The sequence below is a fragment of the Macaca mulatta genome, chromosome 9 (assembly GCF_049350105.2).
Source record: "Macaca mulatta isolate MMU2019108-1 chromosome 9, T2T-MMU8v2.0, whole genome shotgun sequence".
Lineage (NCBI taxonomy): Eukaryota > Metazoa > Chordata > Mammalia > Primates > Cercopithecidae > Macaca > Macaca mulatta.
Genome location: NC_133414.1, coordinates 75862858 through 75890519, shown reverse-complemented (window position 1 = coordinate 75890519; position 27662 = coordinate 75862858). Strand labels below are relative to the sequence as shown.

Below are 27662 nucleotides of genomic sequence, written 5' to 3'. Positions count from 1 at the left end.
AGCGACGACCCCCCTCGGAACCGGAAGTGAAGCCTGGGAGCCTTGACGTTAGGAACGAAGTCTAACCTGGATCTGGAGCCGGGTGAGGAGTGGCATCGGGAGGTTGGTGGGTAGGAAAGCGAAGGAGAGGTCAGGGTATTACTGGCCAGATTGGGGTCCGGTTTCAGAAAGAAGGGAGGAGCCTGGGGGCGGGGCCTGGGAAGAGACCCTCACCTCACGCATCCACTATCCAGGAGCAGGTCCTAGACCCTCCCTTCGTCTCTCGGCCCAGATTCCGGCTCCTGCTTCCTGCCCCGAGCCTGTTAAAAGGTGCAAGACGCTTGGACTCTGTGCTCAATAGAGCAGCCGCCTCTCTTATCGTGGCCTTAGAAGCTGACTTGGCTTCTCGGTCTTGATCCCCGGCTCTCCGAGGCTCCATAGCTTGACTACATTCAGAGTTCTAGGAAGCTTGCCCCGCCCCTTTGGGTTGTCACCCTCGACTATCCACCAGAATGGAGTCGAGACTTCAGTCTGACTCCAAGATCTTGAATGTGTTTGAGGGAATTATTTTCTGGAGAAGAAGCTCCTTTCTTTACCCCTCCCCCCGACTTTGGAAAGATATAGGGAGGGGACATATTTTAAACTTAGTGTTAGTGATCTGTGTAAGGTTTAGGATTTGGACGAACAGCTACTGAGATAACTTTGAGTTTAAAGAGTTTTGGACGAGGATCAGCTCATTTTCTATAGTCAAGGTGGCCCTTCTAGCAAAGGGGGAGAGGCCCATTGTTCCCTCTGCAGCAACTCTGAGTGCTTCTGCTTCCTGGGCCTCTTCTGTCTATAGGATAATTGGAATGATACAGCTGTTGAAAGTAGATGTGATGAGATAGTTTTCTTGGAAAGACCTTATCTAGAAAAGGCCCTCTAATTCATCCCTGTGTTGGTGAGCAAGATTGTAATAATTTTGATGGTGGCCGAGATTCGTAACAATCGTAAGGGGAGCAGAAACAGGAGAGTTGGAGAAGTGCATTGAAATTTAGAATATTTATAGTCTTCTGCTTGAGGGATGAGATGAATGATTTTTTCCATGAAATCTAACTTTGCCCCTGATTCTTGAACTGTTTCCTCAGATTATGTGAAGAAGGTGCCTGTTCTGCACTCGGTTTTAATCTGTTACCTTGCTAGAGTTTTCAGGTGTCCTTTACATTTATTTATTATTATTCTTTTTTTTGAAAGGGAGTCTTGCTGTGTTGTTCAGGCTGGAGTGCAGTGGCACGATCTCAGCTCACTGCAACCTCTGCCTCCCGGGTTCAAGCGATTCTCCTGCCTCAGCCTCCCAAGTAGCTCGGATTACAGGCGCGTGCCATCGTGCCCGGCTAGTTTTTGTATTTTTAGTAGAGACTGGGTTTCTCCATGTTGGCCAGGCTGGTCATGAACTCCTGACCTCAAGTGATCTGCCTGCCTTGGCCTCCCAAAGTGCTGGGATTATAGGTGTGAGCCACTGCGCCCGGCCAACATTTATTGATTTTAATGCTTCGGTTTTGGCCGGGTGTGGTGGCTCACTCCTATAATCCCAGCACTTTGGGAGGCCAAGGTGGGCAGATCACGAGGTCAGGAGGTCGAGACCAGCTTGGCTAACAGGGTGAAACGCAGTCTCTACTAAAAATACAAAAACTAGCCAGGCATGATGGCATGTGCCTGTAATCCCAGCTACTCGGGAGGCTGAGGCAGGAGAATCGCTTGAACCCGGGAGGCGGAGATTGCAGTGAGCTGAGATGGCGCCACCACTACACACTCCAGCCTGGCAACAAAGCAAGACTCTGTTTCAAAAACAAAACAAAACAAAAAAACCCTTCAGTTTTAAGGTCCATACACTCTTTTGGTGGAAAGACTGGGGTCGGAGTATCATTTGTATTATGGCAGTTTAGCTAAAGAATGTCATTTCTGTAAATCAGTCTAAATTTTGTCATTGAGGGGGAAGGATTTTAGCGGATCTGTTTTAGACTTTTAGCCTGATTGATTTTAAATCAATTGTTTGGCACACTAGAGGGTACTCGATGTTTGTTGAATGAATGGATGCTAGAGTGAATGAATGGAAAGTGGGAACATTGTTTCTTTTACCTGTAACATCAAGGTAGTTCATCAGCCACAAGACTCTGTGTGACTAGACACCAGAAATCATACCACTGGGGAATGGAGGCTGCTGCTCCATTTCAGTGGGTCTGTCTGAAGTTGAAATTTATATTCTTTAGACAGTGACAAGGGGGGGGGGTGGTCAGAGTAACAAAATCCTTGCTTTTAAGAAGGTAATCTGAATACTGACTGGGGCAGAAAATTACTAACATCCTGTGGATGTGTGAGGATTATTAAACTCATCACTGTCTGATAAGATCAATTTCTTTTTATCTCTACTTCCTGCCCTGAATAGTTGCTCTCTTTAGAAAGTTCATTTTAACTAATTTCTTTTCTGTCTCTCTAATAGGTGAGACCAAACCGGGAATGCTTTCATAATGAACGTCAATCAGTCAGTTCCACCTGTGCCATCATTTGGGCAGCCCCAGCCCGTCTACCCAGGGTATCATCAGTCCAGCTACGGTGGGCAGTCAGGGTCCACAGCCCCCACCATTCCCTATGGAGCCTACAATGGCCCAGTACCAGGCTATCAGCAAACACCCCCCCAAGGTATGTTTCTGTTTCTTTTGAGCTAGGGAGGGAAATCAGCAGAGTCTTCAGGTTGGGTTGTATTGCTCTAGCTAAGCTACCTGAGGAGTTTGGGTGACTGGGATTGAGGAACATAAATCTGGCCCTGTGTAGCTGAGAGCCCTGTGGGCGCCCTTCCCTTTTATTATTATTATTATTATTATTATTTTTTTTTTTTTTTTTTTTTTTTTTTGAGACGGAGTCTCGCTCTGTCGCCCAGGCTGGAGTGCAGTGGCCGGATCTCAGCTCACTGCAAGCTCCGCCTCCCGGGTTCACGCCATTCTCCGGCCTCAGCCTCCCGAGTAGCTGGGACTACAGGCGCCCGCCACCTCGCCTGGCTAGTTTTTTGTATTTCTTAATAGAGACGGGGTTTCACCGTGTTAGCCAGGATGGTTTCGATCTCCTGACCTCGTGATCCGCCCGTCTCGGCCTCCCAAAGTGCTGGGATTACAGGCTTGAGCCACCGCGCCCGGCCTATTATTTTTTTTTTTGAGACAGAGTCTTGCTGTCACCCAGGCTGGAGTGTAGTGGCACGATCTCAACTCACTGCAAGCTCTGCCCCCGGGCTTAAGCAATTCTCCTGCTTCAGCCTCCCCAGTAGCTGGGATTACAGGCATGTGCCACCACGCCCAGCTAATTTTTGTATTTTATTTATGTATTTATTTTGAGATGGAGTCTCACTCTGTCGCCCAGTCTGGAGTGCAGTGGCACCATCTTGGCTCACTGCAACCTCTGCCTCCCAGGTTCAAGCAGTTCTCTGCCTCCGCCTCCTGAGTAGCTAGGATTACAGGCGTCCGCCACCACGCCAGCTAATTGTTTTGTATTTTTAGTAGAGATGGGGTTTCACCATCTTGGCCAGGCTAGTCTTGGACTCCTGACTTTGTGATCTGCCCGCCTCAGCCTCCCAAAGTGATGGGATTACAGGCTTGAGCTACCGTGCCTGGCCTGTTTTTTTTTTTTTTTTTTTTTTTTTTTGAGACGGAGCTTCACTCTTGTTGCCCAGTCTGGAGTGCAGTGGCACGATATGGCTCACTGCAACCTCCGCCTCCTGGGTTCAAGTGATTCTCCTGCCTCAGCCTCCCGAGTAGCTGGGATTACAGGCATGCGCCACCACGCCCAGCTAATTTTGTATCTTTAGTAGAGATGGGGTTTCTCCATGTTGTTCAGGCTGGTCTTGAACTCCCAACCTCAAGTGGAATTACAGGCATGTGCCACCACGCCCGGCTAATTGTTTGTATTTTTAGTAGAGATGGGATTTTGCCATGTTGGCCAGGCTGGTCTTGAACTCCTGACCTCAGGTGATCCACCTGCCTTGGCCTCCCAAAGTGCTAGGATTACAAACGTAAGCCACTGCGCCCAGCTGTCTTCCGTGTTTTTAGGTAAGGTACTGTGTTTTTGCCTTAAGCCATCTAGTGGGAACACATCTCCCAGGTTCACTGACAGCTCATTTACTGTGGGTATCACCTGGTCACATTGTTCAGAGCTAAATGGAAGGGTTGTGGTCCATGCCCCTCTAGATCCTGTGACCAGGACCGAATATTTCCTGTTGACTTGTAGTCTCCTTGAAATCATTTATTCCTCATATATGTTGAATGCCTTTTGTTGGACTGATGATTCTTATATATAAATTAGCCTGGGACAGTGTAGTTTATGGGGATGAAAAGTGTGATATTTGTGTGCCTGACTTTTGGTGCCTCTCATATCTTTCTTCTGATATCAGTCCTTTTCCTTTGCTTGAGTTTCCTTTGCTTCTTAGATGCTCTGTAATATCATGGTAATAAGAGAATACTAATCCGATGCTGCTTTAGGTTGAGTGTTTGGTTTTTACCTTACTTTTTCTTTCTTTCTTTTTTTTTTTCTTTTTTGAGACAGTCTTACTCTGTCGCCCAGGCTGGAGTGCAGTGGCATGATCTTGGCTCAGTGCAACCTCCGCCTCCTGGGTTCAAGCAGTTCTCCTGCCTCAGCCTCCCGAGTAGCCAGGATTACAGGCACATGCCACCAAGCCTGGCTAATTTTTGTATTTTTAGTAGAGACAGGGTTTCACCATGTTGGCCAGGCTGGTCTTGAACTCCTGACCTCGTGATCCACCCGGCTTGGCCTCCCTAAGTGCCGGGATTACAGGCATGAGCCACCACGTCCGGCCTTACCTTACTTTTTCAAGAAGAGCAGCTAGTACTCTACAGATTCTCCACAGGGGCTTTTTGGAAGTAGTTAACAGTAAATCTTTGCTTAGGCTAGCTGATGATTTAGGGTATGCCAAATTCTTTATGCTTTTATAAAGGGATATGGAAAAAAGAAGGCATCAAAGAGATACGAGTAAGATTTGGGAAATAATGAAGTATGACGATTTTAATTATAACTGTGGGGAAAAAAAAAACTGTGATGAGATTAGGCCTCAGATCTTTGGAAGAACCTTAATTCTAAGCTGAGACTTTGGCTGAACAGAGTCCACCTCCGCTTTGTCAAGTCCTGGAGTTTGGCATTCTCTCATGAGAAAGCTTTGTTAGAGGAAAACATATCTGATTCTGTCATGGTTGGTGAGCAAGTTTAGGTTAATCATGTTCCTGTAGGCAGGTTCTATAATGTCTAGTCTCTACTGAGGGCAGAGCAAAAGAAAAACAATTCTTTGAACAGAGGTCATCCACATTTCAAAAGTGATGTGCCAAGTAACTAATTGCTTTCTCCCTGAACTTCATGTGTGAAGAATGGCTAAGAGTAGTGAAAGTAGCTTTGATGGTGGTTCTAAGGAATAGGAAGGATGGAGTACAGCTTTTGTGAGGACATAGGTGGCAGTGCTAACGGGAGGACAGGCCAGCTGTCCTTATTGAACTGTTGGGCAGAAACAAGGTCTCCGACCTATAGGAACACGTTCCTGAATCACGTGCTGTTTGAAGTTTTCACACTTAGAAGTGGATGAAAGGATATAGTTAGTATAAGCAGAATGAATGAAGAAGGTGGCAGAATAATCTCCCCAAGAAGTGTCTTTCTTTGTAGCCTAGTTCAGTATATTACTTGGTCATCTTCTGAGTGTCCTTTTTCATATATGCTCCAGGTTTCTGAGTTCTGGAGTAAGATCTTTTCCTTAGAAGAGTTGACTTGTTGTCTAGGGTAAGAATATTAGGCAGTCTTGGATTGACTGAGAGTATGGTGATCAAAGGAAGGCCCTACATTCTTGTGTCTCTGGCTACAGCTTCACCCCTAGTATGCTTGTCTAGGAGAGTATAGGCCCCCTGTTGGGAATCTGTGTTTAGAATACTGCTGTAGCTAGAGTTGTATGCTGGTAGTGTCCTTTTCGCTGCCTAAACTGTGGTATTGGGCCAGTGAAGGTCTGAGTTTATTGATCCTTGCTTTGCATTCCTGGCTCAGGGTGGAGGAGAAAGTTATTTCCCAGTCACTTAGTTTCTGTCCTTTACCCTCAGGTATGTCAAGAGCCCCACCTTCCTCAGGGGCACCTCCAGCCTCAACAGCACAGGCTCCTTGTGGCCAGGCTGCATATGGCCAGTTTGGCCAAGGAGATGTACAGAATGGGCCAAGCTCCACTGTTCAGATGCAAAGGTAGGTACTTGGTCAATCTAAAATTGGTCTCATGAGGCTGAGTGCAGTGGCTCATGCCTGTAATCCCAGCACTTTGGGAGGCCAAGGTGGGTGGATCCCTGAGGTTAGGAGTTCGAGACCAGCCTGCCCAACATGGAGAAACCCTGTCTCTTTACTAAAATAAAAAATTAGCTGGGTGTGGTGGTGTGTGCCTGAAATCCCAGCTACTTGTGAGGCTGAGGCAGAAGAATCATGAGGCAGAGGTTGCAGTGAGCCAAGATCGCACCATTGCACTCCAGCCTGGGCAATAGAGTGAGACTCTGTCAAATAAATAAATAAATAAATAAATAAATAAATAAATAAAATCACTCTGATGAAAGTAGAAAGGTTAGGAAGTTATGGGTTTTTTTTTTTTTTTTCTCTCCTTTGCCTTTCTTGTAGATCACTTTTTCTCTTCCCTCTACCCTTCTGTACTTTGTCTTCTTTTTTCCAGTTTATAGGTACTGCTGATGTCCAGCCCTGTGGATTATTGACCCATCTTAGTACCTGGGTTCCTTTGCATATTCTTCCTTTTCTGTGAACTTGAGTTTCTTGCTTTACTAGACATACGTCTTCAATAATGGTTGCAGTCCTATTGAACCTACCCTAAGGGAGAAATGGGAAGACAGAACCTCAGGATTATTTACATCTCTTTTGATTTGCCCCTTTCCTCTAGATCAGGCACTTAGTAAGACTGATTGGTTAAGTTTGGGTATGGCCAGTTAGGAACTGAAAGATACTAAAAGGGAAACCACATAAATGGTGAAAACGTCAGTGGTACAATGACCCAATAAACCCATTTTAGCATGAAAGTCCATTAAAGGAGGGCAGTCATCTCTATTAGAGTGCTTTTTAAAATTTTTAAATTTTTTTGAGACAGGATCTCACTCTGTGGCCCAAGCTAGAGTGCAGTGGCAGGATCACAACTCCCTGGAGCCTGGACGTCTCAGGCTCAGGTGACCCTCCCACCTCAGTTTCCCAGGTAACTGGGACTACAGGCATGAGCAACCACACCCAGCTAATTTTTTGTATTTTTATTTATTTATTTATTTATTTTGAGACGGAGTCTCACGCTGTTGCCCAGGCTGGAGTGCAGTGGCGCGATCTCGGCTCACTGCAAGCTCCGCCTCCCGGGTTCACGCCATTCTCCTGCCTCAGCCTCCTGAGTAGCTGGGACTACAGGCGCCCGCCACCGCGCCCGGCTAATTTTTTGTATTTTTAGTAGAGACGGGGTTTCACTGTGGTCTCGATCTCCTGACCTTGTGATCCGCCCGCCTCGGCCTCCCAAAGTGCTGGGATTACAGGCTTGAGCCACCGCGCCCGGCCAATTTTTTGTATTTTTAGTAGAGATGGTGTTTCGCTGTGTTGCCCAGGCTAGTCTCAAACTGCTGAGCTCAAGCGATCTGCCCACCTTGGCCTCCCAAAGTGCTGGGATTACAGGCATGAGCCACTGCACCTGACCAGGAGTGTTGTTTGTTTTTGGTAAATAAAGAGTAAAATGTAACTGTGGGAAAGAGGTATGATAATAGAAAAGTCACTTTCTGACACTTTAACTGGGTGTCCAGAATACACATTTTTAGCATTGAATGTAAGTATGCATAAGTCAAACAAGTGGGGTACATAGAAGATAACAAGTACACAAATGTACATAAAGTTATAAAACAGGGTGAGAGTACAGTGAGGGGGTAGGGAACTGTTTTAAATACATTGGTCCGTGCTGGGTGCAGTGGCTCACTCCTTTAATACCAGCACTTGGGGAGGCTGAGGTGGGAGGATTGCTTGAGCCTACAAGTTGAAGGCTGCAGTGAGTCATGATTGTACTGCTGCACTCCAGTCTAGGTGACAAAGCAAGACCCTGTCTCAAAAAAAACCCAAAAAAAACAAAAAGAACAAATGTATGCCTTAGTAAATTATTATATAGCAAACTCCTTTGTAACTGCAACTACAACCCAGATGAGGAAAGATAACTTTGCCACTCACCCCAGAAGGCTTTTCCGTGTGCCCCGATTGAAACATTATTCTCTCCCTCCCCTCATAAATAACAATTATCCTGCATTATCCTGACTCTTACAGTAATTTCATGTTTTTTTTTTTTTGAGACAGAGTCCTGCCCTGTTGCCTACGCTGGAGTGCAGTGGTGTGATTTCAGTTCATTACAACCTCCAGCTCCCAGGTTCAGGCGATTCTTCAGCCTCAGCCTCCCGAGTAGCTGGGATTGTAGGTGCCTGCCATCACGCATGGCTAATTTTTAAATATTTTTAGTAGAGACAGGGTTTCGCCATGTTGGCCAGGCTGGTCTCGAACTCCTGACCTCAAGTGATCCACCCACCTTGGCCTTCCAAAGTGCTGGGATTACAGGTGTGAGCCAACACACCCAGCTGACTTTCTTGTGGTTTTTAAAAAATAGTTTACACTTGGCTGGGTGAGGTGGCTCATGCCTATAATCCCAGCACTTTGGGAGGCCAAGGTGAGAGGATTGCTTGAGCCCAGAATTTTGAGAGCAGCCTGTACAATACAGGGAGACCCCCATCTCTACAAAAAATAAAATGTTAGCTGGGCATGGTGGCATGCCTGTTGTCCTAGCTAATTTGGGAGGCTGAAGTGGAGGTTTCGTTTGGGCCCAGAAGGTTGAGGCTACACTGAGTGTGATCTCGCCACTGCACTCCAGAGCTTGAGAAACAGAGTGACACTGTCTCAAAAAAAAAAAAGTTTACACTCAAATGTACAACCACACATACCACAATTTAGTTTTACCCACAGGAAAAACAGTTGGTGTGTCTTTTAAGTCTATAAGCTCCACCTCTGTCTTCTTTTTCTTAGTATTTATCTGTTGAAGAAAACAAAACAGTTAACCCAAAGAATTTCCCACAGTTTGGACTTTTTACATAACATTTACTTCACACTTGTCCAACCTGTGGCTCACAATCTGCATGCCTCAGGACAGCTTTGAATGTGGCCCAACACAAATTCATAAATTTTCTTAAAACATACGAGGTTTGGCCGGGCACGGTGGCTCAAGCCTGTAATCCCAGCACTTTGGGAGGCCAAGACGGGCGGATCACGAGGTCAGGAGATCGAGACCAGCCTGGCTAACACGGTGAAACCCCGTCTCTACTAAAAAAAATACAAAAAACTAGCCGGGCAAAGTGGTGGGCGCCTGTAGTCCCAGCTACTTGGGAGGCTGAGGCAGGAGAATGGCATAGACCCGGGAGGCGGAGCTTGCAGTGAGCTGAGATCCGGCCACTGCACTCCAGCCTAGGCGACAGAGCCAGACTCTGTCTCAAAAAAAAAAAAAAAAAAAAAAATACGAGGTTGCCGGGCGTGGTGGCTCACGCCTGTAATCCCAGCACTTTGGGAGGCCGAGGTGGGCGCATCACCGGGTCAGGAGATCGAGACCATCCTGGCTAACACGGTGAAACCCCGTCTCTATAAAAATACAAAAAAATTAGCCGGGCGTGGTAGTGGGCGCCTATAGTCCCAGCTACTCGGGAGGCTGAGGCAGGAGAATGGCATGAACCCGGGGGGTGGAGCTTGCAGTGAGCCGAGATCACGCCACTGCACTCCAGCCTAGGGGACAGAGCGAGACTCCGTCTCAAGAAAAAAAAAATGAGTTTTTTTTTTAAAGTTCATTACCTGTCACTAGTGTAGTGTTAGTGTATTTTACGTGTGGCCCAAGACACTTCTTCCAGTGTAGCCCAAGGAAGCCAAAAGATTGGACACCCCTGATTTACGTTGTATTAGGTATTATAAGTAATCTAGAGATGATTTAAAGTATATGGGAGGAGGCTAGGTGTGGTGGCTCATACCTGTAATTCCAGCACTTTGGGAGGCCAAGGTGGGTGGATCACCTGAGGTCAGGAGTTCAAGACCAGCCTGGCCAACATAGTGAAACCCCATCTCTACTAAAAATACAAAAATTAGCTGGGTGTGGTGGCGGGCACCTATAATCTCAGCTACTTGGGAGGCTGAGGCAGGAGAATCGCTTGAACCCAGGAGGCGGAGGTTGCAGTGAGCCAAGATCGTGCCACTGTACTCCATCCTGGGCGACAGAGTGAGACTTTGTCTCAAAAAAAAAAAAAAAAAAGTATACAGGAGGATATATGCAAATATGATGCCATATAACCCACATCCAATTCTATTGACTCCACCTTCAAAATGTTTATCAAATCTCACTACAGTCATTCCTCAGTATCCATGGGGGAATAGTTCCAGGACCTCCCCTGACCAACAGATACCAAAATCTGCAAATGCTCAAGTCCCTCATACAAACTGTATGCAAGTAGAGATGTTAGGTGGGCATTTGCATATACAAATCTGCAGCTCAAGACTGATGTTAGAACTGGAGATAGAAATTTGGAAGTCCTCAGTCTATAGATATCTAAAGCCATGGATGAAATCATTTAGAAAGTGAGTAAAGAATGGAATTGAGGACTTGGAGCTTACCAACATTTAAAAGTAAAGAGGAGCCGCTATCAAAAGATAATGAGGGGCCAGGCGTGGTGGCTCATGCCTGTAATCCCAGCACTTTGGGAGGCAGAGGCAGGTGGATTGCTTGAGTTCAGGAGTTTGAGACAAGCCTGGGCAACATGGTGAAACCCTTTCTCTACCAAAATACTAAAATTAGCTGGCTATGGTGGCATATGCCTGTGGTCCCAGCTACTTGGGAGGCTGATGTGGGAGGATGGCTTGAAACCAAGAGGTGGAGGTTGCAGTGAGCCAAAATCTCACTGCTGCACTCCAACCTGAGTGACAGAATAAGACCCCATCTCAAACAAAAAACAAAAAAAAGACAATGAGAAAGAGCAGTAGTGAGGTGGGAGATAAGCCAAGAGAGTGTGGTGTCCTGAAATCAGGTGAAGAGGGTATTTCAAGAAGGTAAGAGAGTAATCAGCTATGTCAGATGCTGCCAAATGGTAAGATGAAGACTGACAGTTGACCATTGGATTCGGCAAGGTTGGCATCATCGATAAAGGCAGTTTCAGTGTAGACATAAAGAAAACTACCCAGTTGGAGTGAGTCAAAGAATTTCAGCTGGGTGGCAGATTGACATAATCTGAAAACCCTCTGCTACCAACATCTAGAAAGGAGAGAGAAAATAGAAACAAAAAAAATTTTAAGTGCAAAGTTAAGCTTAAAAGAAAATGTGAATTTTTTGTTGTTGTTGTTAATACGGAGTCCTGCTCTGTCGCCCAGGCTAGAGTGCAGTGGCACGATCTTGGCTCACTGCAACCTCCACCTGCCAGGTTCAAGTGATTCCCCTGCCTCAGCTCCCAAGTAGCTGGGACTACAGGTGTGGGCCACCATGCCCAGCTAATTTTTGTATCTTTAGTAGAGACGAGGTTTCACCATGTTGGCCAGGCTGGTCTTGAACTCCTGGCCTCAGGTGAACCGCCCACCTTGGCCTCCCAGAGTGGTGGGATTACAGGCATGAGCCACTGTGCCCAGCCGTCAAGTAAGGACTGAAAATCAGAGTGGTAAATTGATTCTGGGGCTGCCTGTAGGTTGGGTGGATTCATCATCTTGAAAAGCCAGGGCCTTAAATTTAAGCAGGTACTGGGGAAGGCAGATGAGTCCTTGGGCTTTCCTGAGAGGAGTTTTGGAACTGAGATATTGTTTATAACGTCTGGACCTGGGCTGCACCTTCAGTGAGCAAGCCAACTAGGGGAAAAAAGGTCTGCACACTGGAAGAGGGAGATAAGAAGTCCTGTTTCTCTCAGGCTGACTGTGGATGGGTTAAAAAAAAAGTTCTTGGGACTGCAAATGGACATGACGGATCTTTTTGGAATGATGAAAATGTTATAAAATTTGATTCTGGTGATGGCTGCATAACTATAAATTTACTAAAAATCATTGAATTGTTCACTTAAAAGGAATTAATTTAATGATATGGAAATTACATCTCAATAATGTTTTTTTTTTTTTTGAGATAGGGTTTTGCTCTTATTGCCCAGGTTGGAGTGCAATGGCACGGTCTCAGCGCACTGCAGCCTCTGCCTCCTGGGTTCAAGTGATTCTCCTGCCTCAGCCTCCCAAGTAGTTGGGATTCCAGGCGTGACCACCATGCCAGGCTAATTTTTTGTATTTTTAGTAGAGATGGGGTTTCACCATGTTGGCCAGGCTGGTCTTGAACTGACCTCAAGTGATTCACCTGTGTTGGCCTCCCAAAGTGCTGGGATTACAGATGTGAATCACTGTTCCTGGCCATTTTTTTGTTTGAGATGAAGTCTTGCTCTGTCGCCCACGCTGGAGTGAAGTGGTGAGACCTTGGCTCACTGCATCCTCCACCTCCCAGGTTGAAGTGAATCTCCTATCTCAACCTCTTGAGTAGCTGGGATTATAGGCGTGCACCACCATGCCTGGGCTAATTTTTGTATTTTTTTAGTAGAGATGGGGTTTCACCATGTTGGTCAGTCTGGTCTCAAACTCCTGACCTCAATGATCCATCTGCCTCAGCCTCCGAAAGTTCTGGGATTACAGGCATGAGCCACAGCACCTGGCCTAATTTTTTTTTTTTTTAATTTGAGGCCAGGTGCAGTGGCTCACACCTGTAGTCTCAACACCTTGGGAGGCTGAGACAGGAGGATCACTTGAGGCCAGAAGTTTTAGACCAGCCTGGGCAACATAGGGAGATCCTTTCACTATCAAAAAAAAAAAAAAAAAAAAAAAGAGCTGAGCATTGTTGGTGTGCCTGGGAAGCAGAGGTGGAGGCAGGAGGATTGATAGAGCCCTCGAGGTTGAGGCTACAGTGAGCCATGATGGCTCCACTGCACTGTAGCCTGGGTGACAGAGTGAGACCCTGTCTCAAAAACCAAAAACAACAACAAAAAACAAACAAACAAAAAATGGATCTAGGGTGACACTATTATTACTGGAGTACCTTCTGGAAACAAATGTGGAACAACCACACCTCAGTCCGGGCTGGAAGGGATTATCAGAGGAAGGCATTTTGATTAGAGTTGGGCCAGGCACAGTGCTCATGTTTGTGATCCCAGCACTTTGTGAAGCCAAGGCGACAGGACTGATTGAGTGCAGGAGTTCAAGACTATCCTGGGCAGCATAGCAAGACCCTACAAAAAAATAAAAATAAAAATAATTTATTTTTGTTTCTCTACAAAAAATAAAAATAATAATTTATTTTTTTTTCTCTACAAAAAATAAAAAAAATTAGCTAGGTGTGGTGGTGTGTGCCTGTGGTCTCAGATACTTGGGAGGGGAGGCTTAGGTGGGAGGATTGCTTGAGCCCAGGAAGTCAAGGCTGCAGTGAGCCACAGATAAGTAAGTGCCATTGTACTCCAGCCTGGGTTACAGAGTGAGACCCTGTCTCAAAAAAAAATAATAATAAAAAGTAAGGCTGGGCACGGTGGCTCACGTCTGTAATCCCAGAACTTTGGGAGGCCGAGGCAGGTGAATCATGAAGTCCAGAGTTCTGAGACCAGCCCGGCCAACATAGTGAAACCCTGTCTCTACTGAAAATACAAAAATTAGCCAGGCATGATGGTGGATGCCTATAGTCCCAGCTACTTGGGAGGCTGAGGCAGGAGAATTGCTTGAACTGAACCCAGGAGGCAGAGGTTGTGAGCCAAGATCGCACCACTGCACTCCAGCCTGGACGATAGAGCTAGACTCCATCTCAAAAAAAAAAAAAAAAAAAAAAAGAAATAAAGACAGAGTATAGACCTATTCTTTTGTAATGTTTAGCTAAAAGGGGAGCAAAAGTTTGAGGAGGCTGTGAGGTAATTTGGTTGGATTTTTTAAAAAGTTTTTGAGCTGGGTGCGGTGGCTCAAGCCTGTAATCCCAGCACTTTGGGAGGCTGAGACGGGCGGATCACGAGGTCAGGAGATCGAGACCATCCTGGCTAACACGATGAAACCCCGTCTCTACTAAAAAAAAAAAAAAAATACAAAAAACTAGCCGGGCGAGGTGGCGGGCAACTACATTTTGTTTATCCATTCTTCTGTTGATGGACATTTGGGATGTTTCCACTATAGTTGGTTTTTGGGTTTTTTTTTGTCTGAGAGATGTTTGTATGTTTTTGTGCTGATGGGAATAATCAGAGAGGGAGACACTGAATGGAAAGTATATTGGAAAGACACTGTGGTAGACTGAGGCGGGTGAATTGGTTGAGCTCAGGAGTTTGAGACCAGCCTAGGCAACATGGCGAGACTCCATTATCTATAAAAAATACAAAAACGAGCGACTGGGCATGGTGACTCACGCCTGTGACCCAGCACTTTGGGAGGCTGAGGTGGGCGGATCACGAGGTCAGGAGATCGAGACCATCCTGGCTAACATGGTGAAACCCCGCCTCTAATAAAAAATACAACAAAAAAAATTAGCTGGGTGTGGTGGCGGGCGCCTGTAATCCCAGCTACTCGGGAGGCTGAGGCAGGAGAATGGCGTGAACCTGGGAGGCGGAGCTTGCAGTGAGCTGAGATCCGGCCACTGCACTCCAGCCTGGGCGACAGAGCGAAACTCCGTCTCAAAAAAAAAAAAAAAAAAAGAATTGAAGCAGAGGAAGCAATAATTTAGTTAGCAGAGTAAATAGTACTTGACCTGAGGGTGCTTGGTTTATGTTTGTGGAGTGAGCTTAATGGAAAACAAGATTTTCCATGAATAATCATGGTATAAACAATCAGGAATATAATTTACCCATAAATATACAAAAGTATGAAGCCATAAAAGAGTTCAGGGTGAGAGTAAGATGTCACAAAACAATGTAGCTTCCTGTACGATGCGAAGCTTCTGCTGACTTCAAAGGATGTCCTAGCCCCACTAGTCACCTCTGCTTTCTTTCTTTTCACAGGCTGCCTGGGTCTCAGCCATTTGGGTCCCCATTGGCCCCTGTGGGCAACCAGCCAGCTGTGCTTCAGCCCTATGGCCCTCCCCCGACAAGTGCACAGGTGACAGCGCAGCTGTCTGGAATGCAGATCAGCGGTGCTGTGGCCCCAGCCCCTCCCTCTTCAGGGCTGGGCTATGGTGAGTGGCTATGAACACAGGAGTGTTACTGTCTCCTTTTCAGAGGCATCAGACTCTGGGGTTATACCTGAATCTCTATTATTTCCCTTGTATTTCCTGTGCCTCTGAGCCTCAGAAGATGGGACAGTCATACCTGCCCCTCTTGTGTGGAAAGGAAAGTCGCTTTACCGAACAAGGAGGCAGAATGACTGGGCTTTTGACTCTACCTTTATTCTACTTCTCAGGCCCACCAACATCGCTGGCTTCAGCCTCAGGAAGTTTCCCTAACTCTGGTCTGTATGGCTCCTATCCTCAGGGCCAGGCTCCTCCCCTTAGCCAGGCCCAAGGTCATCCTGGGATCCAGACTCCCCAGCGATCTGCCCCATCACAGGCCTCTGGCTTCACACCCCCAGCTTCAGGGGGTCCTCGGCTGCCTTCGATAACTGGTCCACTCCTGCCTGGACAGAGTTTTGGAGGGCCCTCAGTGAGCCAGCCCAACCATGTGTCCTCACCTCCTCCTCAAGCTCTGCCCCCTGGCACCCAGATGACTGGGCCCCTGGGACCACTGCCACCTATGCACTCCCCGCAGCAGCCAGGCTATCAGCCCCAACAAAATGGTGAGTCTTGCCCAAGGTCTGTCTAGAATCTAGAGGCATCGGCTACTCAGGTGGTTTTTGATGTTTTTTAATTTGTTTGTTGTTAGTATTGCTAAGTGGTGAATTAGATGGGCAGCTTCAGGGTATTATTCCTAGGATATGGGGTTTATAAGACATTATTTTTTCTTGTAGTTCAGATAACATGGTCTTTCTGAATGGCTTTGCCAGGCATTAGTGTACCTCATAATTCTATGTTTGTAGGAGTCTAGTCATTTTCCTGAGGCCTTAAGAAGAGATAGGGATGGGATTTTGAGTTCATCAACCTTGTGCCCTTGTCTCAGGTTCCTTCGGACCAACCCGGGGCCCTCAGCCTAATTATGGAAGCCCCTACCCAGCAGCACCCACCTTTGGCAGTCAGTCTGGGCCTCAGCCACTGCCTCCTAAGCGCCTGGACCCTGATGCCATCCCAAGCCCTGTAAGTAGAAACTTACATGGTCCTGAGGAAGGGTTTGTGTCTGCCAGATAGGCAGGTCAATCTAGATGAAATGTTTGCCTAGCATTTTCTGATAATTTTCCCTTTTTGTTCATCTTCTTGGAGAACTTACATATAATTTGACTCTGAACTGGAACTTGAGGTTCTAGGAGTCTTTTGGGGGGCTGTTTTACTCTATAGATGGGCAGAGAAGGAAGGGAAACCAAGAGTGAGCAGCAGCACCAGTAGATCTGTGAGTTGAGGACTGTACTCTGTCACTACTGTACATACATAGTATGGTAGCCTTTGTCCTTCTGTGGAGCAGTGACTGGGTCTTGTCCCCTTAGATCTAGAAGGATGGCCTTCTTCCTAATGGGTAGAGTAGGTGGGAATTCTCTATGTTAGATGTTAAGAGAAGGAAAGCCTCACTGGTTTCTCTGCTCTTACTTGGACAGTTTTAGGAGGAAGTCCCCAGTACTTTTGTCTGGTAGGCTTCTGCTGTGTAGATGGGGAAGAGTGAACGACAGTTTATGAGGGCAGTATGTATGTAAAGTCCCACTGGAGAGCTTTTCCCAGGAAGAGGGTGAATTGCACCCTTGGGGAGCCATCAGAATCCTCAGGCCCTGCTTATCAGACTCAGAATAGAGACTAGGACTGTACTGACAAGTAGGGGCCACTTTATAGTTCTGTCTGTAACATTTGCTATGTCAGTTACCTTGCCATGCTTAGCCATTGTCATATTCCATTCTGTTCTCTTCCCTCTTCCTCCTTTGGGTAACCACCACAGTGAGGGAGCCTGTTGGCCAAGGAGAACTCAGGAGAATTAAGCAGCCCCTCCTTCCTTCCCCCTCCTTCAGTAAGAAGGAGAGTCTGGTTGGATGTGAAGGGAGGCTTCTTGTAGCATAAGATAGTCCTTAGAATGGGAGGTTTGGCCTTTTAGGGGAACATTCCTGTTCTTCTTCCTTACGGTTTCTTCCATTCAGCCTCAGCCCCTCCCTGTATAACTCCTGCTTGCCTCCTGTTTGTCCCTTTCCTTATCTTTCTACATCATAGTCTGAGCCATTAAAGCCTCTGTGTTGAGCCAGAAAGACTTGGAATTTCGTATCTAGAGGGGGCTTGATTTCAGCAGTATGAGCTGGGCTCCAGCTGTTCATGTCTAACTCAACAGGGTTGAGAGAAGTAACATCTGCCTCTTGTTCTTTTGTCTCCCTCCTTGTATTCCCCTGCTGCCTTTATTATTAAAACACTAAAAGCAACTCAGTGAGCTGCCTCCTCAGCAGAAAACCAGGCACAGAATAGACCCCGATGCCATTCCTAGTCCAGTAAGTGCAGGGGGTGGGTGTTTGTGCATGTCATTCCTGTGTTAGTGCCATCCATGCATGCCTGTGACCTCATCTTCACCTCATCTACCATGTCCATTCCTCTCCATTCTCTTCCTTTAGCCCTAGCCCTTATAGATACTCACTTATACAAGCTAAAAGGATATGCATGCCTCAAGTCACCAGGTAAATGAAGAGGTAGCAAGCTGTTTGCCTTGAGTATGGGGTGGTGGAAGGTCAGGCTCTAAGGGTGGGGTCAGGTGGCATGTTAAGTTTTGGCTTTAGTCCTTCTGGCTCCTCCAGGAGCCTGCAGGTGATGTGTGATGGAAGAGGACAAAGTTGAACAGTAGATCATTCCACTTTGGATTTGATTTGTCTGTAGCCTGTTGTGGAGAAATATCGGTATAGGAACGTACAGATTCATAGTATCCCAAACTGGAGTTTCTTACAGGAGAAGAGACTGCTGGTTTGGGAAAGTGTGAGTACTTTCTCATCTGAAGAGTCTTTTTCACTCTGATATATTTCTAAGCTTCAACTTTTCTGCCATGGGATAGAGAGTCTCATTTGCCCTTTGCTTTTTCTGGTTTTCCAAACCCATCTTGAAGTAACTGACCAAAGGTCATGAGCCTGCATAAAGGTCTGAATATGAGTTTTGCAGGTCCTTTATTTTCCTTTGCTGAGTCTGTCAAAATGTGGAGGACTGAGGATTGAGCTATAAGGATTGGGTACTTATCCTCTCCTCCTATATATACACATTGATGCTTACCTGAAAGTAAGGCAGCATCTGCTTCCTCACTTTAGTTGATCATTTCTGGTCGTTTAAATCTCTCCTCACCCTGTCCCTTGAATTTCATTGAGTGTAGAGTCATTCCAGGTAGATTCATTTTTACATGGTTACTGTTGTCTGTTTTCCTGCTCTGACTCAGAATGTGTCTTGGAGAGAGGATCGGGGAAGGCATGATGGGGGAGGGGAATGGAATCTAATCATGTTTGAAGGTTTGTCATCAGAGCTGGGGCTTTTCCTGGAATGGGAGGAATGAGAGGGTGTTCACGATTGATGGGGGGTTGGGGTCAATTCATAAAGAAGCCCATTCTCATGTTGCCAGCCCAGCAGGCTGCTGGGAGTGAAAGATTGGCTGCTGTAGGGTGAAAGATTGGCATTGCAGCATTTTATATGATCTCCAGAAGGAGAACAGGCCTGGTGCATGAGGTGTTCCCTGGCAAATTTTTAGTTTTTGTGTTACGGCTCTAGCCTTTTTTTCTCTTGGCACTCTGGGACCTGACACTTCCTTTTTCTTCTGTCACCTAACTCATTTCACTTCTCTGCAGATTCAGGTCATTGAAGATGACAGGAACAACCGGGGTACAGAGCCATTTGTTACTGGAGTACGGGGCCAGGTGCCACCCTTAGTCACTACCAACTTCCTGGTGAAAGACCAAGGTGAGAATTAGCTCCTCCCACAGGGGCTTTTTCTTCAAGATTATCAGCTTATGGTTGGGGCCTTTTTTTTTTTTTTTTGGTTTTTAACCAGAGACAAGTTCCCTCTAGTCCCTCTGGGGAAAAAGCCACCATCACCTCTAGCTTTGTGGAGATGATGGAGAGCTGGTGTCTGGAAGGATTCTGTGATCTGACTTGGGTCTTCTACCTCCTTCTTCAGGGAATGCAAGTCCCCGATACATCCGATGTACATCCTATAATATCCCTTGCACATCTGACATGGCTAAGCAGGCTCAGGTGCCCCTGGCAGCAGTCATCAAACCGCTGGCAAGGCTGCCCCCAGAGGAGGTGAGTCAGGGAAGGTGCTAGAGTGTAATGAAAGGGAGGGAGGTAGAGGGGGGACTAAACTTTCTTCCTGGATGTGATTCCGGCTTCACAATGGAAGATATTTTAGTTAGGCAGGAGAGGAGACTATCTTTAGTGGCTTTCTATCCCAGGGTCCATCCCTGGAGAGGGGATGGTAGGGATGAGAGTGAAAGCCCAAGACATTGCTGTGAAGGAACATGGATGGTCCCTAGGGGGAACAAGCGGTATGAAAAGAGGTAGGATCAAACTGTAGGGGAGAAGACAGCTGAATGTAGGAACCTCTTGTATGATGGTAATCTCCAGATGATGAGAAGGACATTATTCCATGTTTTCCTGACTGTCCTGTTATCCCAGGTTAGGGCTGTTAGGACAGCATATAAGCAAAAAACGAGATTAGGATCCAGTGATCCTTCTCTCACCTGTTTTGTGGCCTGATCTGTCACCCCAGTACCTGATACCAGGATGTAGAGAGCGAGTGAGGCAGCTGCTCCACCAGGCCTTGTTAGGATACTCATATTCAGCCTTGCTTATCTTACGATAGGGTTCTCTCTTACTAGAAGCCCAAGGCTCAGTTTATATTCCGCTTCTCTCTCTGTCTTCCTCTGTGTGTTTGTGTATTTCCATCTGGGTCCCATTGGGGATAGTTGGGCACTGATCTCTTATGTGTAGGGTGACATTTGGGGCATCAGTAGCTGGCACGGAATCCCAGGGATAGGAGAGGAGGTGTTATAGATATTTGGTAAGGGAAGGAGCTAGAGTCCAGATTCTTTTTTTTTTTTTTTTGAGATGGAGTCTCGCTCTGCCGCCCAGGCTGGAGTACAGTGGCCGGATCTTGGCTCACTGCAAGCTCTGCCTCCTGGATTTACGCCATTCTCCTGCCTCAGCCTCCCGAGTAGCTGGGACTACAGGTGCCTGCCACCTCGCCTGGCTAGTTTTTTGTATTTTTAGTAGAGACGGGGTTTCACCGTGTTAGCCAGGATGGTCTCGATCTCCTGACCTCGTGATCCGCCTGCCTTGGCCTCCCAAAGTGCTGGGATTACAGGCTTGAGCCACCGCGCCCGGCTGAGTCCAGATTCTTAGAGCAAGAGTGAAGGGGATTAGAGATGGGACCAGAAAGGAGAATCCTAGATAATCTTGGCTTTCTCCCTCATATGCCATGGCAGCCCCTGGTCTGATACGGCCGGTTTTGCAGTTCCTCTTCTCTTTCAGTGAGAAATGCAGCTCTGGGGGTGGGATGTAGCAAGAGAGAACTATATAATTTTTACTCATAGGGACATTTTCCTGTGATTTGTCCTTACTCCCTTTCATCATTGTGCTTCCTACTTCCTCTGTAGGCAGAATATCTACACCATGCGCCTTCTCCCTCCGGTTGTTCCTCCTCATCTCCTGGCTGAACCTACTGTAGTTTTTTCCTTTATGTCTGATCCCCTCTCCTTTGTGCCTTAGGCTTCACCATATGTCGTGGACCATGGGGAATCTGGCCCTTTGCGCTGCAACCGCTGCAAAGCATACATGTGTCCCTTTATGCAGTTCATTGAAGGAGGGAGGCGCTTCCAGTGCTGTTTTTGCAGCTGTATCAATGATGGTATGTTCATGGAAGCTGGGATTTGGGGAAAGGTCTTGATTGTATCTTCCTTGTTCTCTATTAATAGTTAGAGAGATGAGGGTCCATTTTTCAGGAGCTGGGGAAGTAGGGCACATGGGAATGAGGGATAGTGGAGTGAGCTCAGCTAGGGCTAGATACACTGATTGAAACTGGATCTTCAAGTAACACACTGCCATGCTCCCCACAGTTCCCCCCCAGTATTTTCAGCACCTGGATCATACCGGCAAACGTGTGGATGCTTATGACCGTCCTGAGCTATCCCTGGGCTCTTATGAATTCTTGGCCACTGTAGATTACTGCAAGGTGAGGGAAGGTAGCATGGGAGGAGCAGTGGGTGGAGGATAATGAGACAGCTAAGAATGGCTGTTATCATTTCCCTCACCCCTTTTTTGTCCCTTTTTGATGTTGACTTCTCTCTAGTCAGCTGGCCTGGTTAGCATTACCCGTCTCCCCAACATTTTCTTCCTTTGCAGAACAGTAAGTTCCCCAGCCCTCCTGCCTTTATCTTCATGATTGACGTCTCCTACAATGCCATCAGGACTGGTCTTGTTAGGCTCCTCTGTGAGGAGCTCAAGTCACTGTTAGACTTTCTACCTAGGTGAGAGTTACAGAACTGTGGTGTTTCCTGGGGTTAATGATAGGGTGTCTGGGTTTACTGAAGAGATGAAGCCTGATGTCATGAAGTTGTGTGTGGTGGAAAAGGTGGCAAGTCTAGGTAACAATGTCACCTTCTACAGGGAGGGTGGGGCAGAAGAGTCAGCAATCCGCGTTGGCTTTGTCACCTACAATAAGGTGCTCCACTTCTATAATGTGAAGAGCTCATTGGCCCAGCCACAGATGATGGTTGTGTCCGATGTGGCTGACATGTTTGTGCCACTGCTGGATGGCTTCCTGGTCAACGTCAATGAGTCTCGGGCAGTTATCACCAGGTAAGAGCCAGATTGTGGAGGTAAAGGTTGGGAGTGGCATGGGTACCACCATAGAAGGTCATGGAGTTGAGCAGAGGTGTTGGACAGTAGATGGAAAGGGGCTGTGGCCCAGGAGTTGTCAGATTCTAGAGGCCTGATGACTCTTCAGGGAGTTGAGAACTGAGGTATCTGGAATCTGGATAGCAATTTTGGTTGTTTTCCGTCACCTATCTCTTTAGCTTATTGGATCAGATTCCAGAAATGTTTGCAGACACAAGGGAAACAGAGACAGTATTTGTCCCAGTTATCCAGGCTGGGATGGAGGCTCTGAAGGTAAGGCTGGAGTATCTGGCAACTTCCTCTAACTCATTTTCCTCTGACCATCTTATCCCCTGGGATACAACCTCTTTCTTCAGTAGTGGATGACTGTCCAGTAAGTTAAACTGTCTGACATAGTTGGTGCTTAATAAATGACAGTGGAAGGGGTGGATGAATAAAGAATAAACAAGTAGTCCTCTCTTTTTTCCTAGGCTGCTGAGTGTGCAGGGAAGCTCTTTCTATTCCATACATCCCTGCCCATTGCAGAGGCCCCAGGGAAACTGAAGAACAGAGATGACAGGAAGCTGATCAACACAGACAAGGAGAAGGTGTGGGACTGGAAAATGGGGGAGGGGAAGGATTTTTCATTACAGAGGAAGTGGGGACTCTATTTTCTTGATGGGGGCTAGGACCAGACACTCCACCCTTTCAAATACCGTATCTGTGACTACCAACCTCCACTGCTGCCATACTTCTCTACTCCATCTGATGCCAAAGCTGTTGGTAGACTTCTGTTTATTTTTTAAAGGAGAACTTTTGGCCAGGCACAGTGGCTCATGCCTATAATCCGAGTGCTTTGGGAGGCCAAGGTGGGCGGATTTTTGAGGCCAGAAGTTCGAGACCAGCCTGACTAACATGGCAAAACCCCGTCTCTACTAAAAATACAAAAATTAGCCGGGCGTGATGGCACACACCTGTAATCCCAACTACTTGGGAGGCTGAGGCAGGAGAATCGCTTGAACCTGGGAGGCAGAGGTTGCAGTGAGCTGAGATCACGCCACTCTATGCCAGCGTGGGCGACAGAGTGAGACCCTGTCTCAAAAAAATAAAAATAATATAAAAGAGAATTTTTTACTATTGCAAAATCCTTGGAAGTAGATCTGAAGTCTCCCATGAATTTGAATATCCTATGCTAGCTATTCAGTTCTCAAATAGGGCAGAGCTGGGATATTTGAACATTTTCTTCTCCCCATTTCCCTTCCCCCTAGACTCTGTTCCAGCCTCAGACAGGTGCCTATCAGACCCTGGCCAAAGAGTGTGTGGCCCAAGGCTGCTGTGTAGATCTCTTTCTCTTCCCTAACCAGTATGTGGATGTGGCCACGCTCTCTGTTGTGCCCCAGCTCACCGGTGGCTCTGTCTACAAATATGCTTGCTTTCAGGTATGGTAATAGTATTTGCAGTGGCAGATGGCAGCGGGGCTGGGAATACCTGCTTATATATGGAGTGGCTGACTCATTAATAGAAATAGCATTGGGGCTGGGCATGGTGCCTCACGCCTGTAATCCCAGCACTTTGGGAGGGTGAGGCAGGCGGATCACCTGAGGTCAGGTGTTCAAGACCATCCTGGCCAACATGGCAAAACCCCATCTCTACTAAAAATACAAAAATTACTCGGGTGTGGTGGCGGGTGCCTGTAATCCCAGCTACTCGGGAGGCTAAGAATCCCTTGAACCCGGGAGGCGGAGGTTGCAGTGAGTGAAGATTGCGCCACTGCACTCTAGGCAGGGCGACAGAGTAAGACTCCGTCTCCAAAAAAAGAGAAATAGTGTTGGAAGAGAAGACTGCATAGTCTAAAGAAGTGAGCCCGAGAGTGTGGCAGTTAGGAACATGGGCCTTGGAATCAGTCCTGCATTGATATTCTGGCCCCACCACTTACTAGCTACATGACCTAGGATAAATTACTTAAGTACTCCCTCTTTTGTTCCTTCATCTGCAAAATGGGGTTAAAATACTTAAGTAGGATTTGTCTACAAAATTAAATAATTATATGTAAAGCACTCTGTGTGGTACCTGGTGTGCAGTCTGTTTAAAAGCTATTGTTGTCATCATCATTATCATCGTCACTGTAATGATGATAATTAGGCAGCCTTGTAGAGTGGAAGGGGTACAGGGAGATTGTCTGCAGGATGAGCTATGTCTAGTCAGTGATATGACTCTGGGTCTGGGGCCCTGCAGGTGGAGAACGACCAGGAGCGGTTCCTGAGTGACCTGCGTCGTGATGTCCAGAAGGTTGTTGGCTTTGATGCTGTGATGCGGGTCCGGACAAGCACTGGTCAGTCCTGGTTGGAGAAGAGCAGGTGGGGGGCCTAAGTCTGGAAGGGAGGCATGTGGCACTTGTCATACCTTTTGCCCTAACTCTGTCCATGTGGCCTCAGGTATCCGTGCTGTAGATTTCTTTGGAGCTTTCTACATGAGCAACACAACAGACGTGGAGCTGGCTGGGCTAGATGGGGACAAAACGGTGACTGTGGAGTTCAAGCATGATGATCGGCTCAATGAAGAGAGCGGAGCCCTCCTGCAGGTGGCAGGCGGGAGGCGGGGCTGGGCAGGAAATGTGTCATTCGCTTGGTATAGAAGAGGGTGAGGAGTGGGTAGAGAGCACTGGAAGAAGAGACTGGGCAGGGGAGTGGCTCATTTCTCTCTTCTAGTTTAATAATGTAGCAAAGGGCCTTTGTGAGGGAGGAGTGTGAGTTCCCCCTTTCTCCCTTCCCCTAGTGTGCCCTGCTTTACACCAGCTGTGCAGGGCAGCGTCGGCTCCGCATCCATAACCTGGCCCTGAACTGCTGCACCCAGCTGGCTGATCTGTATCGAAACTGTGAGACTGACACGCTCATCAACTACATGGCCAAGTTTGGTGAGGGTAGAGGCAGGGCAGGGTGGGATTGGGGCTGAGAGGTCCAGGATGGTGAGCGGGTAGTTATGATGGTGGGAATGCATACATGATGGGCAGCTGACCAGTGACTGTCTTTGCTTTCCCATCCAGCATATCGGGGAGTCCTGAATAGCCCTGTGAAGGCTGTTCGTGACACTCTCATCACCCAGTGTGCCCAGATCCTGGCCTGTTACAGAAAGAACTGTGCTAGCCCCTCCTCTGCAGGACAGGTGGGGCAAGTATATTAGTGGGAGGTGGGGTTGTTGGGACAAATGTTTGCATTTGGGAGGGATTTCTCATGATCATCGACTTTATTTTGATAATCCCCTCAGTTGATCCTTCCTGAGTGCATGAAGCTACTCCCAGTTTACCTGAACTGTGTGTTGAAGAGTGATGTCCTGCAGCCTGGAGCTGAAATAACTACTGATGACCGTGCCTATGTCCGACAGCTAGTTACCTCCATGGATGTGGCTGAGACCAATGTCTTCTTCTACCCTCGGCTCTTACCTTTGGTGCGATTGAGGGTTGGAGTTTGAGATCTTGCATGGAGCAAAGGGCCTCTTAGGAGGAGGAAAGGATAGGCTAATATCAGTCTGACACTAGTGGAATTTGTTTTTATGTATTTTAGCTGATGCAATTTTCACACTGAGAGAGTTACTGAGACCCCAGAAGGGGTGGTATCTGAGGACTTAGCTTTCAGAATTTTGTGTGTGGTGGGGGACAGACTTGTCTTATGGTCCTTGGTAACCTTTTGCTCCCTTCCTTTTGTCTAGACAAAGTCTCCCATCGAGAGTACCACCGAACCACCAGCAGTTCGAGCCTCTGAAGAGCGTCTAAGCAATGGGGATATGTATTTACTGGAGAATGGCCTCAACCTCTTCCTCTGGGTGGGAGCAAGCGTCCAACAGGGTGTTGTCCAGAGCCTTTTCAGCGTCTCTTCCTTCAGTCAGATCACCAGTGGCTTGGTGAGGGCAAGGAGTCAAGGAGAATATGGGTGTGGAAGTATACTTTGTGAAACGATTGGGAGCCAATAAAGTTAGTGTGCTAGTCCCCTTAAATATCAGGGAACACTTGGGGACAAGGGCAGTTGCTGTCATTCTTCCCAGGCTTCCTTGTTTCAGATGATGCATAGATGTGTGCTGCCCCACCTTGACTGAACTCAGAGTGCCTTACCATAAGGATAAATGAATTTTGTGTTCTAGAGTGTTCTGCCAGTTCTGGATAATCCACTGTCCAAGAAGGTTCGAGGCCTCATTGATAGCTTAAGGGCACAGAGATCCCGGTACATGAAGGTAACACTGATCTGAACCCTGGATTTCTTACCGGGTCAAGTCCTCGCCTAGAAGTGGGGGTTGGGTGGGGAATGAGTAAGTGACTGCCAAATGGGATTTCTGGGCATGTTTAATTTCCTTTGGCATTGCCTCATGAACCCTGAATTCTGGCTATAGCTTATCGTGGTGAAACAGGAGGACAAGCTGGAGATGCTGTTCAAGCACTTCCTGGTGGAAGATAAGAGTCTGAGTGGGGGAGCATCTTATGTGGACTTTCTCTGTCATATGCACAAGGAGATTCGGCAGCTACTGAGCTAAAGCAAGTGGGTAAATGGCACAGGGCCCAGGCCAGCTTCCAGAAAGCACCCCAGGATGTCAGAGAAATTGGGACAGTACCATATCTTATGTCATGTAAGCTGACCTCAGTCTCTTTGGGGGGGAGGGGGAGATATAAGGAGACACCTTCTTTCTGGGCTCAACTATCCTGCCACTCTGTCATGTCCTGCTGATCGAAGGTGCCCCTGTTCCCTCACTCTACCCTCTTTTTCCTGCTAATCCTGTCATAATGAATGTAGTTTCTCAGTTCACTGTATATGATTCGGTATTGGGGGTCTGGAGGCACCCAGACCCTGGCAATATTATGTGTCCCTTTGGGCCAGTCTCCCCAGAGGAGAGGGGCAGGCAGGAAAGAGTGGGGATCCTAAGGTTACTACAGGGGGTGGCTAATTCAGCTCAGTGTCATCCACAACTTCCTATATTAGGGATAAAACATACAGGTGCACAAGAGCTGGGGTATAGCCCATAGGTGATGGAGAGAAAAGTGGTCAGTCCTTCTTGGGCCTGGAGGTTAGAAGTCAAGTTTCTCTGCTTTCACTGCTCACTCGCTCTCTCCTGCAATGATTGATGATCACTCCGTGGATAGAGAGACACTGTCAGAGATGACCTGGGAATTCAGTTGCAAAGTATATTAAGATCTGGGAGAGGTACCAGTCTCCTTTCCAGCTGGAGAGGCCCCAACACTGGATGGTTCTATAGGGAGCCTAGGGAGCCTGGTCATCAACTTGCAATACCTCACAGAGCCAGTTCACATCCCACTCTGAGCTCCCATGAGAAACACTGCTTCTTCAGGCCCGGGGTTGTTGGGGAGAGAGGCAGAGGCAGCTGGAGCGCCATTCTCTCCTGCCGGGACACCGCTTGGGCTTTGGTATTGACAGAGTGGCTGACAGTTATCTTCCAACCCCAACTGGCTTGGGGGCAGGACAAGGGCTAGGCTTGACGGTGGCCAGGCTTGCCTGCTCCCCGCCTGGGATGCCCCTGCTCTGGACCTCTCATTTCTCATTGGTTTATTTTTCAATGCATCTTTAATTTGTAAAGAAATAAAATAAATTAAGATGTAACCATTAGCCTCATGTTTACTCCCGAAAGCTCACTTTGCTTTTAGCCCTGGCCGTCGGCTGAGCGGAGCTGCGCATGCGCCGCGTGCTCCCGTGGCATAGAGCCTCGTCCAGTC

General features: G+C 47.3%; 1 protein-coding gene across 2 annotated transcripts; it reads left to right on the top strand.

Annotated features, from left to right (window-relative positions):
- Positions 1–16: 16 nt before the first annotated feature.
- On the top strand, positions 17–27549 carry SEC24C (SEC24 homolog C, COPII coat complex component). 2 transcript variants are annotated; one of them, XM_015147286.3, is made up of 24 exons: positions 17–82; positions 2459–2658; positions 6096–6231; positions 15054–15226; positions 15451–15822; positions 16143–16276; positions 17527–17595; positions 18922–19033; positions 19251–19378; positions 20843–20981; positions 21190–21305; positions 21476–21600; positions 21740–21931; positions 22150–22243; positions 22441–22557; positions 23218–23388; positions 24185–24281; positions 24385–24530; positions 24725–24863; positions 24993–25111; positions 25214–25393; positions 25655–25846; positions 26084–26173; positions 26330–27549. In XM_015147286.3, the coding sequence occupies exons 2-24, from the start codon at positions 2487–2489 to the stop codon at positions 26468–26470; spliced, it is 3354 nt and encodes a 1117-aa protein (XP_015002772.1). In that variant the 5' UTR covers positions 17–82; positions 2459–2486; the 3' UTR covers positions 26471–27549. The 2 variants fall into 2 exon arrangements, with proteins under 2 accessions (XP_015002772.1, XP_015002773.1); XM_015147287.3 differs by lacking the exon at positions 17527–17595.
- Positions 27550–27662: the final 113 nt, after the last annotated feature.